This window comes from Monopterus albus, unplaced genomic scaffold, assembly GCF_001952655.1.
Source record: "Monopterus albus unplaced genomic scaffold, M_albus_1.0 scaffold342.1, whole genome shotgun sequence".
Taxonomy (NCBI): domain Eukaryota; kingdom Metazoa; phylum Chordata; class Actinopteri; order Synbranchiformes; family Synbranchidae; genus Monopterus; species Monopterus albus.
In genome coordinates this window covers 137,977-152,350 of record NW_018128222.1, presented here as the reverse complement: position 1 = coordinate 152,350, position 14,374 = coordinate 137,977, and the positions used below count along the sequence as shown (strand labels likewise).

The 14,374-nt window shown below is 44.2% G+C and overlaps 1 protein-coding gene across 2 annotated transcripts in view; it reads left to right on the top strand.

Moving 5' to 3' along the window:
* Positions 1-12,828, top strand: part of LOC109974651 (ankyrin repeat and fibronectin type-III domain-containing protein 1) — a 17,926-nt gene extending 5,098 nt beyond the window's left edge. Inside the window, exons 5-19 of one of the 2 annotated variants that reach the window (XM_020624969.1) lie at positions 364-477; positions 833-930; positions 1,425-1,515; positions 3,805-3,912; positions 4,488-4,587; positions 5,375-5,504; positions 5,624-5,743; positions 5,968-6,074; positions 6,355-6,469; positions 6,807-6,973; positions 7,388-7,565; positions 7,706-7,868; positions 8,380-8,546; positions 8,739-8,940; positions 11,076-12,828. In XM_020624969.1, coding sequence (XP_020480625.1) covers positions 364-477; positions 833-930; positions 1,425-1,515; positions 3,805-3,912; positions 4,488-4,587; positions 5,375-5,504; positions 5,624-5,743; positions 5,968-6,074; positions 6,355-6,469; positions 6,807-6,973; positions 7,388-7,565; positions 7,706-7,868; positions 8,380-8,546; positions 8,739-8,940; positions 11,076-11,764 — 2,549 coding nt within the window. In that variant the 3' untranslated portion in view covers positions 11,765-12,828. The remainder of the gene's footprint in view (positions 1-363; positions 478-832; positions 931-1,424; positions 1,516-3,804; positions 3,913-4,487; positions 4,588-5,374; positions 5,505-5,623; positions 5,744-5,967; positions 6,075-6,354; positions 6,470-6,806; positions 6,974-7,387; positions 7,566-7,705; positions 7,869-8,379; positions 8,547-8,738; positions 8,941-11,075) is intronic. The other variant, XM_020624968.1, reaches the window with a different exon arrangement.
* The last annotated feature ends 1,546 nt before the right edge of the window (positions 12,829-14,374 follow it).

Here is a 14,374-nt window from a genome sequence, read left to right as displayed (position 1 = left end):
GGCAGGTCAGAGTGCAGGATCAGCTGCAGAGATGCAGTGTCTAGGGCAACTCAAGTCCAACCGATGAAGCTCTAAACTTTACCAGCAAGCCTGGTTTGTTGGGTTGAGAACCAAGATAATGAGATTGTTAACCTATAAACCAGCAGCTGTCCTTTGAGCTGGCCACGCATGATAACAGTGCTGTTTAAACACTTCAGTCACATAAAATTAATTGTCAGGGGCCAAATGTGAAAGAGTTATTATTAGTTTTGTAAACGATAAATAGGAAATAATTATTTACAGTTCATTAGGATAGAGCCCAGTACTTTTATATTCTTTGTCCTCATTTTGAACACTGGTTTGTATTTTACACGTTTCCTCCAGCACTCCCTGGCCCTCCCAGTCACGTGTCCATCCTGGTGACCAGTGCATCCTCACTGTTTGTGTCGATTAAAGAGCCAGAGGGCAACAACATGGGGCTCATAACCCAGTACAGAGGTAGGTGTCGGTCATTTATAGTTTTTTGATATACTGTGGTTGGACGTATAGACAGGTGGATAGATGGCCACAGGCATGATGGATGAATAAGGGAATTAATGAAACATTTACTGTTATTGGTCCAAGTCTGGCACAGTATTTAAGCTGGCTGGTTATAAAATTCTGATATTTATGCATCTAGTTTGGCTTCTCTAGTTTTGCTACCTAAATGTTATGCTTCACAGCCAAGGGCTGATTAAGCCCAGGTACAGCAAGTTCCCGACACTGTAAACACTCAGGTCCTTAGTTCTCCCTTATGGGGGCTTTGAGTAAAGCCAGACAATAAAATGTCAGAGAGACTGTTTTGTGTTCGCAGTGGAATGGAGCACTTCAGCCAGCTTCAAACGCATCCTTGGCTCAGCCCAAGTTTCAGAGACCAAGAATCCATCCTATACTATCAAAGGACTCACAGTAGTAAGTAATGCAGCGCACACACACACACAGGCAGCAAAGTAGCAGGACATCCACAGATACTAACCGTAACCACACTGAAAAAAAGGACTCACCGGGTCTTTGGAGTTACACAAATTATCCTAGTATATGCAACGCAATTCATTCGTGTTTCCTCTGTTAACATAAAGAAAATTATGTTGATTTTACATATTATCATTGTGTGGGACCGATGTACACATTACAATCAAGTAAATCCAACAAATCTTTTGTTTCAGTGCACACATAGATAAACACGCAGTGTAAGGACACTTGACTATGTACACACATGCAATATGCAGATGGTACTGGTTCCTCCCCAGTCACCATCTACTGTGCTCTACCACTTCCCACTCAACCACCTTACTTAACTAAATGAATTAATAAGAGCGGTGTTTGATTCGTTTTCCCCAGAACAGACGATTCATGAGGTTAATGCACGTTGATAATCTGGCAGCCTTGTGCTTCTCCAAATGCAGGGAGTGCATTACTTTGTGAGAGTGAGTGCCTACAATGTGAAAGGATGGGGTCTGCCTCAGCGCTCCGCTCCAGTCAGCGCTGCCCCTTCCAGTGAGTACAACGAAGTGCAAACTTTGATGAATGTCGATTTACCACTGTGAAAGGCTCCATTCTTTTTCTCTGTAATGAAATTACTTGGCTGACAGCAAGCTTAATGAGAAATAAGTGGAATTCGACTCACGGCTGGCAGATAAGTGAATTATTAAAACGTGGAGAATTAATGATGTCCCTTTATTGTCAGTGGGCCTTGTACCTGTGCTGCTTTGAGTTTGAATTTGAGCTAAAATTCAATTAAATTTAATTCAGTTTTATTTGTATAGCGCCAAACCACAACAAAAATCAACTCATGGCACTTCACATAGTCAGGTCTTGACATTATTATCATTATTATTATTATTATAGAATAAAACCCAACAAATCCCCCTTGAGCAGCACTCGGTGACAGTGGGGAGGAAAAACTCCCTTTAACAGAAGAAACCTCAACAATCAAACACTGGTCAGGTTGATGTGGCTGATCAGAGACGTAGAGCTCCAGGGCCAGGGCAACCTGCAGAAAGGTACAGGGAGAGAGAGGGGACACAAAGTTAGTGATGTGTAATGGTGGCATATAGAAGCATAGGGAGAGAGAGGAGGGGAGGGGAGAGACACACAGTGATGTGTAATGGTGGCATAAAGATGGATGGGGAGAGAGGAGAGGAGAGCTTGACCTTGACCTTTAAGAAAACCTTTAATAAACCAACTTATCCATTTACAATAAAACCACAGAAGATAAATAGGTAAATAAAACCACACCCACACATCCTGTTCACATCCTATTCACCCCAACATCTATAATTGGCATCGTGAACAAAAATAAAGTGAAATGGCCTGGTTCATTCAATCAGAAATTTAGAAGAAGTGAGTCTTAGAAGACACTACATAAAACAAATCCCCAGACAGAAACAAACTCCTCTAGATTTGTCCTCATTTTATAATATGTAAATTCTACTTTGAGTCATGGAGACACCAGAGTCCTAAACTACTGCTCAGCATCTGAACACCCTGCTCCCTTCATTTTGTTCCTAGTACTGGGCCACACACTCATTTTTGCATGACCTGTTTAAAAAAAATTAAGCAAACAGGTCTGTCAACGCTGCATGGCACTGTATCTAGGACCAAATATAAAGACCATGTCATCCATCACTTGGCCCAGACCATTCAACCACTGTTTTACCAAAGAAAAGAGAGGATGATTGAGCCACAGGCTGTGTAAGGTTTCCTCAGCTACACAAAACACACATTGACTTCTATGGTCTATATGGGCCATATGCCTCTTTGTAGCCACGGCCCAATCACCACCCTTCACCGGGGAGGAGAAGAGCTCAGAGCATCATGGCCCCTCAGCAGCCTAGGCCTATAGCAGCATAACTAAGGGAAGGCTCAGGGTCACCTGATCCAGCCCTAACTATAAGCTTTATCAAAAAGGAACGTCTTAAGTCTAATCTTAAAGGTAGAGAGGGTGTCCGCCTCCCGAACTGAGACTGGGAGTTGGTTCCATAGGAGAGGAGCTTCATAGCTAAAGGCTCTGCCTCCCATTCTATTTTTGTGGACTCTAGGAACCACAAGTAAACCTGAGAGCAAAGTGCTTTGTTGTGATGAAGCTCTATGAGGTCTTTAAGATACGATGGAGCCTTGTCATTAAGGGCTTTGTATGTTAGGAGAAGGATTTTAAATTCTATTCTGAATTTTACAGGGAGCCAGTGGAGAGAAGCTAATATGGGAGAGATATGATCTCTCTTGCTAGTTCCTGTCAGTACTCTGGCTGCAGCATTTTGGATTAACTGGAGGCTTTTTAGGGAATTATTGGGACATCCTGATAGTAAAGAGTTACAGTAGTCCAGCCTGGAAGTAACAAATGCATGGACCAGTTTTCTTTCTTGCATGCCATGCCCTCTTTCTCTCTGCAATACTTGCTGTTATTTTACATTTTAAACAGCAGCGCACAACATTTTTAAAATGGAGAATAAAGGCAAAATATTTAAATGCAGTCATAAGTCAGAATACAACCATATTAGTGATGTTCTACATGTTTCAGTATTAGTTAGGTAATGAAACTGAACCTGAAATTCATACCCTCCCTAAACAGAGACACAGAGCAGCTTGGACTGAATCAGCATTGAAACGTTTGGAGGCACAGCACACAGATGGTCTCATGCATTTGTTCTTGCTTCTTAATCAGCAACACAGGCAAAAGCAGCACCCAGGACTCGCCTGCAAATGTGTTTTTGATGTCTGGAATAATTTTCCCTAATTGCGTAAAAATGAAAGTGATCATTTGTTTCTCTATTGCTTCCTGTGTAGGTTGGAGAGAGTGCACCGGTGTGAAGTCACAGTTCAGACACCATGAAGGCCTGGTGAGGACGCTGCTGGAAGATGCCAGGGAACCACATTACAGAGGATACTGCATAGGTAACACGGGTCTATTAGTGACACTTATATCAACTGCACATGCAGTTTCTGTTGAGCAAGCACGTGTCCATCAAACAATACACATTTATTTATCCCAGTAGTATGACTATATTTTCTATCACAGTGAAATGGACACAAAAACCTATTTTTAGCTCCTATTTTTCACTAAATGTGATAAAATCCTCATGTAACTATAACAGTCTTCCTTGCATTTTGCCCAGTCCCAACATCTAGTAAAGGAAATGAAACTATGGAGGTATCGGCTCTGCCCACGGTGTCCCAGTACGAGGCTAGAGAACATATCACAATTGCTTTTCTGTAGGATTGCTAAGGTTTTGCTTTCTCTAATATAAGTATCGAAAACACCAGACACTAGACGCTGACACTTCATCACATTTTATTTCTACTTTTCCACTGTTTTGTTCTATTTTCCTGTACCGTTTGTGTCATGTCTGTTCAGTCCAGAGAAAACCACTTCACCTCCTTCACCAGTGTCTTGTGTGTACACAGTGGATGTACTTGGTCAGATAAAGTGGTTTTCCTCCCCTCTGATGCCTCTCACCTCCGCTCCACAGAGAGCTCTAAGCCCCAGAGCCCCAACAAGCGTCTGTCGGTGTCTCGAGGCATCAAACAACTGTTCCAGTCGGCCACCAAGTTTGTTCGTCTCCTGCAGAGGTAGCACTCACTCCACCTGCCTCACCTGTCCCACTGTGCCCTGAGGGTGTAAAGATTAAGGGATAAAATGTGCTGTGATTACAGCAGGGTAGACTACAAAGCACAAGTTCAGACTCTTATCTGTTACGGTTTTTGAAAAAGAACAGTAGTCACATTAAAGCCTGAAGATTAGCCAGGAGCTCTTTTGAACAGGAGGTTGGCTGAAATCACTGAACTGTGGCGAGCTGCAGGTGAATGATCAAGGCTTCTCACTGCCACCCTCCACACACTGGCGCTGACAGTGAAGTGGGACAGCTCCTAACTAGGAAATGGTGGAACCGCATGAATACAAAGCACCGCACTGCTTTAAAAAGAGGCTGATTGTTCAACTCGTGGCAGTTTGCTACAAAATGCTTTATGACAATAGGCACAAACAGAAGTTGCATAACTTGTAATAAGGTTATGTGGTATTTACAGCTGAGCGTGATAAGAGCACCGTTAGAACATGGTCTTTACTGGACTGGTGTGTTGTTCTGAGGAATCTGATTTTCTTGGAGGCTGTTTTGAGAGTTGACAATTCAGATCCTTTTCATATGATGAAGTTTTAAAAATCGACAGGACAGTGTCTAAAATAACTTTTAGTCAAGCCAAAACCTGATCTGTTGTAGATAGAACGTTTCACCTGACAGCAAGGCGTTTATAGTTTCTTATAGGTTTGAGTCACTTTAGACTTGTAGTCTGTGATTCAGCGCTAGAGTCACATATTCCATTGTTTCTGTTGTTGATTTTCTGTGCATTTGCTCATTAGGGGCGTGTACTTGGCCACTGTGTTCTACCACAAGGACAACATCCTGGTGACGGCTGAGGATCAGATTCCACTGGTGGAGATCCACTGCTGCTCCACCTCCATCACCCACGACTTCCTTTGGTTTGCCAAGGTGAACTGCTTGTAAATCTGTTTGCTTGTTCCTGCATATTTATTCATTTGGGATGAAGCCTGTGCAGCTTTCTGTATCAGCTCCAGCTTGAAACTTAATTCATTATCTTTGTCTTGTAGTTGTCCTGTGCATGGCAGCAGGTGCCCTGGCTGCAGCAGGCCCTTTCCTCTGCTCACTCATCTCCCTCGTCCCTCCTTCAAAACAGGCACAACATTTTAAGAGCCGTTTCTCAGCTGCAGGTAGGAGGTTAAGCAGCTTAACAAGAGCATGATAAGAGAAATCAAAATGGCTCAATTGCTATTTTAATTACCTCTTTACATCTTTTCCTACTCCTCTAGTCGCTTCCTTATCTCAGACTGCACACCTGTACCACCAGAGCCTGTGTTTCACTGGATTAATCCTTAATATCCTCATATTTATTCATCCTCCTGTTTCTGTTTTACTGCTCCACCTGTGCCGCCAGTCTTCCCTGGGAACAGTGGACCTGGGTCAGGTGTACTATGAACCCCTGAAAGACCGCCAGGGAAATGTACTGCTAGTGACTCTGAAGGAGTTCTCAGACCCTCCCAGGTGAGAAAGAGCCCCGTGTTACTTTCTGTTAATCTCTGTCGCACCATTTTATTTCCTCCACAGGGAACACAGACTTTATCAACCACCCAAGTCAGACTCTTTGTTCCGCAAAGGAGATATTAACTAGTCAGGCCAGGGCTTATTTATCATACATGCAGAACGATGAGTGATGATGTGTCTAGCCATGTTATACCAATATGAATAAATCAAACCGTTTTTCAGTGGTGGTTCTATGTGGTTTTTCATTTTTTTTACCTCGACTCTTCTGCTCCACTCCAAGCTGTCCCGACCCGCCACTCCACTGGACGTCGCTGGCCCGCCTGGAGAAGTACCGCAGCAGGACCCCTCTCCTGCCTGAGCCCACTGCCATGGACATGCTCTACGAGCAGCTAAAGGTGAGCCTGGATTTGTGTTTGTGTACAAGAGACACACAAAGAAGACTCCAACACTGTGGACAGCTGAGCGGCTGCTAAGTGTGACCGAGTGTACTGAACACAGAGGACATAGTGACTGAGTGTATTGACTTTCCCGGGTTGATTATTCAGTCATGATTTTCTCTCCTGTGCAACTCAGATAACCCTGAAGGCAGATTTGAATTAATCTAGCGACCCTAAATCAAATTGCCTAACCAAATTAAAAACAAAATGAGATGCCGGAATAAAAGAAATCTAAACATTACATCCTATTAACATCTCATTTTCTCCATCATTCCGGTTTCTCGGTGTCCTCCAGGAGAAGCTGTCCTTCCACAGGCACAGCATCCAGTGGGCCCAGCCAGGTCTGTATGTGGGCATCCTGAAGCTGTGCAGCTCAGTGGAGCAGATCAGGATCCTGGTGCCACAGCGGCTGCCTAACATGCTCTGCCACACAAGGGTCCGACACAACGCCCACGTGTCCAGGTAACAGACAGTGTGTCAGGCCCAGCACAAACTCTGCTGCTCTGTAAAAACAGACCATAGCAGTCGTGTTAATGAGGCTTTAAATAGAATATTACAAACCGAGGAGTTCCTGGCAGTAACACGGTGCTGTCTGGCAGCCAAGTCGCACCTCCTTGATGTTGGACTGTCTCACAAGCCTTCACCAACACAGCAGGAGCCCCTGCTTGCATTCATTTGTGACAATATGATGTTAGAGACAGGAAATCAGTCCAGAAACATAAGATATGCCTTGAAAAATGGGCCAGTATTTAAGTGGCTGCAACATGTGAAGAGATTGGTGTGTTTTTGTACTTGACTGTCTCAAGAGTAGCATGCCCTTACTTATCACACCTTTTATAGCAATGTTTTGTTAAGTGCACTGTCACTGTGTGACAGAGACGAGTGGGCATGGCTCCAGAGTCGTGTTTACACCACAGCCAGCGGCGGTGCTCACAGCCTGCTGGGCGGCGAGGACGAGAGCTCGATGGAGAGCAGTGGGCTGACTGAGTTTGTCAGATCTGTGAGAGCGGCGGTCACACATCTCCTGACGAAGCTCAACATCCCCCTCTACAGGGTAAACGTGGTGTCAGCCATCTCGAAACAAATTGTTCAGAGTCTGAGGAAGTAATGCAGAAATCATCAAATTCACTTCAACAAATCTTCGTAACATTATGGGATATTTTCACAGCGGCTGTACTCCTGTGTCTCCGACAGGCCTATCAGTACGGCGTGTACACCCGAGAGCTGCTGCAGTTTGGAGACAAGCTGTCCATGCTGCTGCTGCTGCCTCCCAGTGAGGACTTCAGCTCCAGCTACTGGCCTCTGGTGGGGACCAAGGAGCCCGGCCTCACCATGCCCCTACAGATCTTTGAGCTGGGTGAGTGGAGTGAGAGAGGGCCCACAGAAAGGAGAGCCAGGTTCTTCACAGAAAAATGTGAATCATACTGTGACAGGTTCATCAAACTGGGCCCACGGGGAGGCAGGGCAGCCTTTTCTTAGTAAGACTCACTGTGTCCTGGTCCCTTACAGTTAAACAGTAGTATGACATGAAGCAGGGAAGTACAAGGAGTTTTTTTATGGCATACATCCCACTAAGATCAGAAAGTGTTTCATCTTCAAATGAATTCAAGGAAAGAATTTTATTAAAATCAAAAAATAATCCAGCTGCTGCTGGTTGGAAAGTGTAACGTTTCCACATGCTGTTTGTACTTTGAGCCTTGTTTTCATCTACACTTGAGGATTTGTTTTGACTCTGATCTAACTCCATCTTTTGAGCCGTCCTGAAGATTCCCACACTAAAGCTACTATGACGTAGGTTAATGAGATCTGAGGCTCCTCCTCTCAGCTCTGATGTAGTGATTTGTCTCTCGACTCTGGCTCGTCACCAGTTCATTTCTGGGCGTATGAACGGGACTTCCTGGCCCAGTACTGCCAGGCCTGGGTGAGGCTGGAGGTGGACACTCATCTGGCCCAGCAGGCTCTGCGGGAGGCGCTCGACACCCGGGAGGTGCAGGAAGCCCGAGAGCGCCTGAAGCACATCACTGCGATTTCCCAAGTACGACTATGAAGAGAAACAATTACACAAACGTACCGATGCTGTTTAATATTTCAGATGTCTCTTATTTGTAGTTTGTCTGCATCTCTTCTTCTGTGGATAATAAAGGGAGATGGGATTTACCCATCAGTGTCTCCAGTTAGTTTGCTACCCCTAGTTTCCAGTTTGAATATTTCATTTCTGTTTCTCTAGCGTCTAGATGTGGTGTGGAGGGACGCCCGCTGGATTATGGACTGTCTACAGTGTGTTCGGTCAAAGCAGTGGGTGGGGGCGGTGCCCCTAGGTCTAGTGATGGGAGGAGACCCGCCCCCACGTCCCGATGGTGAGGAAGAGGAGAGTTTGACCGCCAGACTAAAATGGCCCAATGGGACACAAGCACAGAAAACCATTACAGGTACAACGATCAGTGCGGTGACAGTGACGTGGGGTGTAGGTGGCCAGTCTTTCATTACACTCAATGGTCAGTTTATTAGGTACACCAGTTACAGTCAGTACAGAAAGTTTCCAGAACCTCAGGTTTTCCACATTTTATGTTTCAGACTCGTCTTTAAGCAGATTCAACTCATTTTTTCCTCATCAATCTACACACAGTGCTTTGTCAGTACAGAAAGTTTCCAGAACCTCAGGTTTTCCACATTTTATGTTTCAGACTCGTCTTTAAGCAGATTCAACTCATTTTTTCCTCATCAATCTACACACAGTGCTTTAGAATGACAAAGTGAAAACAGGACTTTGGAGCGTTTTGTTGATGTAATAAAAGTAAAAGACTGAAATATCCCATTTACATCAGTATTCAGAGCCTTTGAGCTCTGGTGCATCCTGCTCCGGTCAGTGGTCGTTGAGCTGCTTCTGCAGCTTGATCAGAGTCAGTCTGTGTCTAATGTAATGCTGGATACATTTAGGAAAGGCACACACCTGTCTAAGGTCTCACTGTTGGTGGTGTGTGTCAGAGTGAAAGCAAAGCCATGAGGTGGAGCAAACTGTCCACAGACAGGATTGTGTCAAGACTCAGATCTTGGGAAGGATAAAAAGAAAATGTCTGCAGCATTGAAAGAGTCCAAGAACACGGCAGCCTCCATTGTTCTCAAATGGAAGAGATGTGGAACCACCACCAGTCTTCACAGATCTGGAAGGCCCATGACAGCCTGCTGGGAGTTTGCCAAAGGCACCTGAAGGATTCTCAGAACATGAGAAGCAAAGTCCTCTGGTCTGATGAAACAGAGACTGAACTATTTGGCCACAACTCCAACAGTGTGCGAAGAAAACCAGGCCCTGAGCATCACCTCACCTCCTACAGTCGCACATGGTGGAGGCAGCATCAGGCTGTGGCCACTGGGAGACTTGTCAGGACAGAGGGGAGGACGGATGCAGGAAGATGTAGAGCAATCCTGAATGAAAACCTTCTCCAGAGCGCTCAGGACCTCAGGCTGGGGTAAGACAATGACCCAAAGCATACGGCCAAGAAAACACAAGAGTGGCTTCAGGAAAACTCCAAGAAAGTCCTGGAGCAGCCCAGCCAGAGTCCGGACCTGAACCCAACAGAGCATCTCTGGAGAGACCTGAACATGGCCGTGCACCACCGCCCCCCATCCAACCTGGCTGACCTGGAACAATTCTGCCAAGAAGAATGGAAGAAAATTCCAGAAGGAAGGTGCTGAGTTTGTAGCTTTGTTCTTAAGGAGACTTGAAGCTGTTGTCGCTGCTGCCAAAGCAGCTTTAACCAAGTCCTAAGTGAAGGGTCTGAATACTGATGTAAATGGGATGTTTAGTCTTTTAACACATTTACAAAACACTCAATCTGGTTCACTCTGTCACTGGGAGGCAGTGTACGTTGATTGATGAGAAAAAAAATTGAGTCCATTTGATTAGACATAACAAAATGTGGAAAACCTGAAGGGGCCTGAAAACTTTCTGTACCAACTGTAGGTCCAGTATCAGCGAGACCAGGCTGAACTGTTGCTTTAGTTTAGGCTTAGTTTTAGCTGAATGTACCTAATAAACTGAGTACTGAGTGTATATTCTAGTAGAGTTTGCGAATAGAGGCAGCCAAGTAAAAAGAAAACACTGACAGAAGGTGGACAACTGAAAGCCTGACATCTTCAGCCGTGAACCCGCTGGTCCACATTGTAAGTTTAATTTGTACAAACGCTTTATTTAAAGCTACAAAACCTCATTTTAGATTCCTATTAGCATGCATGTCTTCTGTTGATGTTATGTGTCAAACTGAACCTGGATATAAATTAATGCACCAGAGATATGGAATATAACCTTTGAGATAAGACCGCTATAATAGAAAGAGGTGCCTTGAATTAGCATAGTTTTCATTATCAAATGCAGTGTTATGTTCGGTACAGTATGACAGCTTCACTCAGGCTTTGGAGGAAGCAGCTGCTGGAAGGAAAATCTAGAGCACACTGAGGCTGACACTGTAATAGCTGTTGTGACAAGCAGCTCTAAATCAACTGGTTTAGCCTGAATGATGCTCTAAATCAAGCATTAAGACTTCACCTTCTTGCGTTTCCTTTGCAGAGAGTTTAGTCAGTGGGAACCTGCCACATGTCGTCACGGCCGAGGTCTCTGATCCTGCAGGAATCATGGTTGACCCTGCAGAGTCTGAGCTGGTGTTAGCAGAAGGTGTGGCAAAGGGAGGGTACCCTGTGGACATCTCTGCCCAGTCAGCTGTGGACTTGACAAGCCAGTCAGAAGGATGTGCGAGTGCTTTAATCAAGTCTGGACTAGACACAGTACTGGACATGCAGGAGTCCTCCAGCAGGAAACAGGACTTTGCTTCCAGCATCACTGAGGTGATCTGGCCGATGGAGATGGCAGAGCTGGTGGACATCTTGCCTGCACTGAGTCTCACCGAGGACGAGACCCCCAGTGGCCTGTCCACATCATCAGCACTGGACATACTAGAAAGCTTTGGACTGGGGATTGGAGAAAACAGCAGCTTCTTTGATTTAGGGAGTTCAGACATGACCAACGGAGCCGGGTGCCTCTCGCAGCCCGACCTGCTCTGTAACAGCAGCAGCAGCAGTGAGACAGAGACACACAGCGAGATCACTGTGTTTCAGGGACAACGCATGTCGGCCTTTCACACCGTGGGTGACGACATGCCTGTGTCGAGCTGGGACACTCAGAAGGTTCCCAGCAAAGCAGCATGCCTTCCAGTGAGAAGCCTGGTGGAGTGGGACAGAACCTCGAACAGCTCGTCCTGACATCGACTCTACTAACGGCCTGCGCACCACTTATTCCTAGACAGTAATGGAAATGCTTGTCCTTAATACCTGACTTCTGATCATTTGCACAGTTAACAAGTGACCTCAGCTACAGCTTCATCTAAAACACTGTAGCTGATCTGATTTATGTGGTTTGCTCATTTCTGGTCCTGTAGTTTCTTTTCTAATGATCAATCAGAGCTTCTGTGACTAAACTAAGCTACTGCACAGTAACACTCACTACAGCTCAAAGCAACACTGTTACTTTCTGGAGTCAAACTAACCGATTAAATTCATACAGTTCAGTAAAATCTAAGCATTTTCTTTGCAGTCTTTGAAATATTGTTATAGTGTCGATGTAAAGTGTTGGGACCCCTTCACTTTTTGCACATTTTGTTGTGCTGTAGATTTCATTTTAAATTCTCTGATGGAGAAGCTGCTCGTCCTTCTGCAGTTTCTCCATCTCTGCAGATGACTTCTGAAGCTCTGCCAGAGGGACCACTGGGTCCTTGGTCTGCTCCTTGACCAATGGCCCTTCTTGCCTTGTTAGTCTGGTCGGACACTGACTCCTGCTGGTACCAGACTTCTTTCGTGTCCCAGTTACTGAGGCCACTGTGCGCCCGGGGCCACTCAGAGCTCTAAACATGGGCCTGATCTGGGCCTCACCACAGTCTGACCACAGAGGTCTACAGAGAGTTCCTGGACTTCACATCTTGTTTGTGTCCTAACATGCAGTAGGACATGAACTGTAGGACATATACACAGGGTGTCTTTCTATGCTCTGTCCAGTCAGTTCAGGTTGACAGATGCACACCAGTCAGGGTCTAGACACATGTCAACCAGGATGCACCTGACCACAATGAAGAGATTTCATTTCAAATACATTTGCACAAATTACTAAAAACATTTTACTTTATCATTTTTGAATATTGAATGCAGATTCATGGTCAAAAATTGTAATGTATCTAATTAAAGTTGAATTGCAAACACAAAGTGTGCAAAAAGTGAGATGTCTGTACAGCCTGCTCTTGAAACTATTTTATACTTTATATTTCACCTCATCTCCCCAAACCCATTTTTGAATCATACAAAATTTGACAAGTCATACAGTAAATTAGCAGCCTCACTCTCTTTCAGATACAAATTTCACAAAGGATTGAATTTATTAAAAAAAATAATAATAAAGCAGCCATTTAGAATAGTGAGCATTGAGTGCCATCTCATAGTCACAGCTAGGTACTACAGCTGAACAACAATATAAAATGTGTGGCTAAAACACAGTAACATCAGTATGATAACCTTAAATATCAATGTGTATAGATTAGTACAATTTGACTTTACAAATAACAGTGTTAGAACTAACTGGGAGCTTTCCACCCACCCAGAATCAAGACGGACTTACTAGAATCGTGAGATTAGTCTCCCTCCAGTGGTCATTGCTCAAAGATGCAACATATCAAATTAGTAAAATTAGCATCTACGCAGCCATGACAGCATGAAAACACTTCCGGTTTGAACCTTCAAACTATAGTTACCGGCGCTATGAAACAATTTTAAAAAAATAAATGATGTTCTGACAATTACCCGAGGGATTATGGATAGAACATGTAACCGATGCAGACCGAAGTAACCGAAGAGACCAGTGGCCTAGTTTTCAGTAGTCTCGCTAACTGTGCTAAAGACGGTGGGCAATGCTAATGGAGAAGCTCGTTAGCGGTGTTAGCCTGGCTGCCCCCCATGCTCATTAAACCTAGCTTTGTATGTCGTAGTTGTTCCAAGTGTATTTTATATTTCATATGAGCATTTCATGATTTCTGGCATTTGTTATCGTGTTGCTCCAGTTTTGTAACCGGATTTTCAAAATAAGTGAGATAATCGCTATATTTACGGTACCTTGACGAGTCTGGTGTTGCAATTCCTTGATGCAACCACTAGATGGTAGTAAAACGTGATTATATTCGGTTGATAAAAGTGTACATGAATACACACGTCAGCGTTATTTCTACTGAAGGATGTGGAGTTCTGGTTTCCAACTGTGACCACTAGAAATTAAAAAGTATTGGTTTAACGATCATTTCAGTTACTTATGATTGTGTCCGTTTGGTCAATGTATCCTCCAGCGGTCATTGTACGGAGCTGCAACATTAAATCGTTTTTCCATGCAATCATATGTGACCAGGCCAATATACAGGCCTAGGCAACTCAGACCCTAATAACTTTTAGTAGTTCCCCAAGAATAACACCCCTCCTGTTTTCAGAGGTCAAATTCATGCAAACTTCACCAGTACTGAGCTGCTACCCCCAGATAAATCTGCAAACAGAGACATTAGGGTTACCCACACAGATAAAGCTGAGACAGTGTATAACAGTGAAAATATTTTAAAAGGCCTGGCCCCAAAGCTAAAATATTATCTACGAGATTAAGTTTCTCCCCACTCAATAAATACAGTATGTGCCAAAAAATTAGAATATCGAGGAAAAGTCCATTTATTTCAATAATTTGTTTCAAAAAGTGAAACTTGTATGTTATATTAGTTCACTGCACACAAAGTGAAATATTTCAAGCCTTTATTTGTTTCAATTTTGATGATTATGGATTAAAGACAAAAA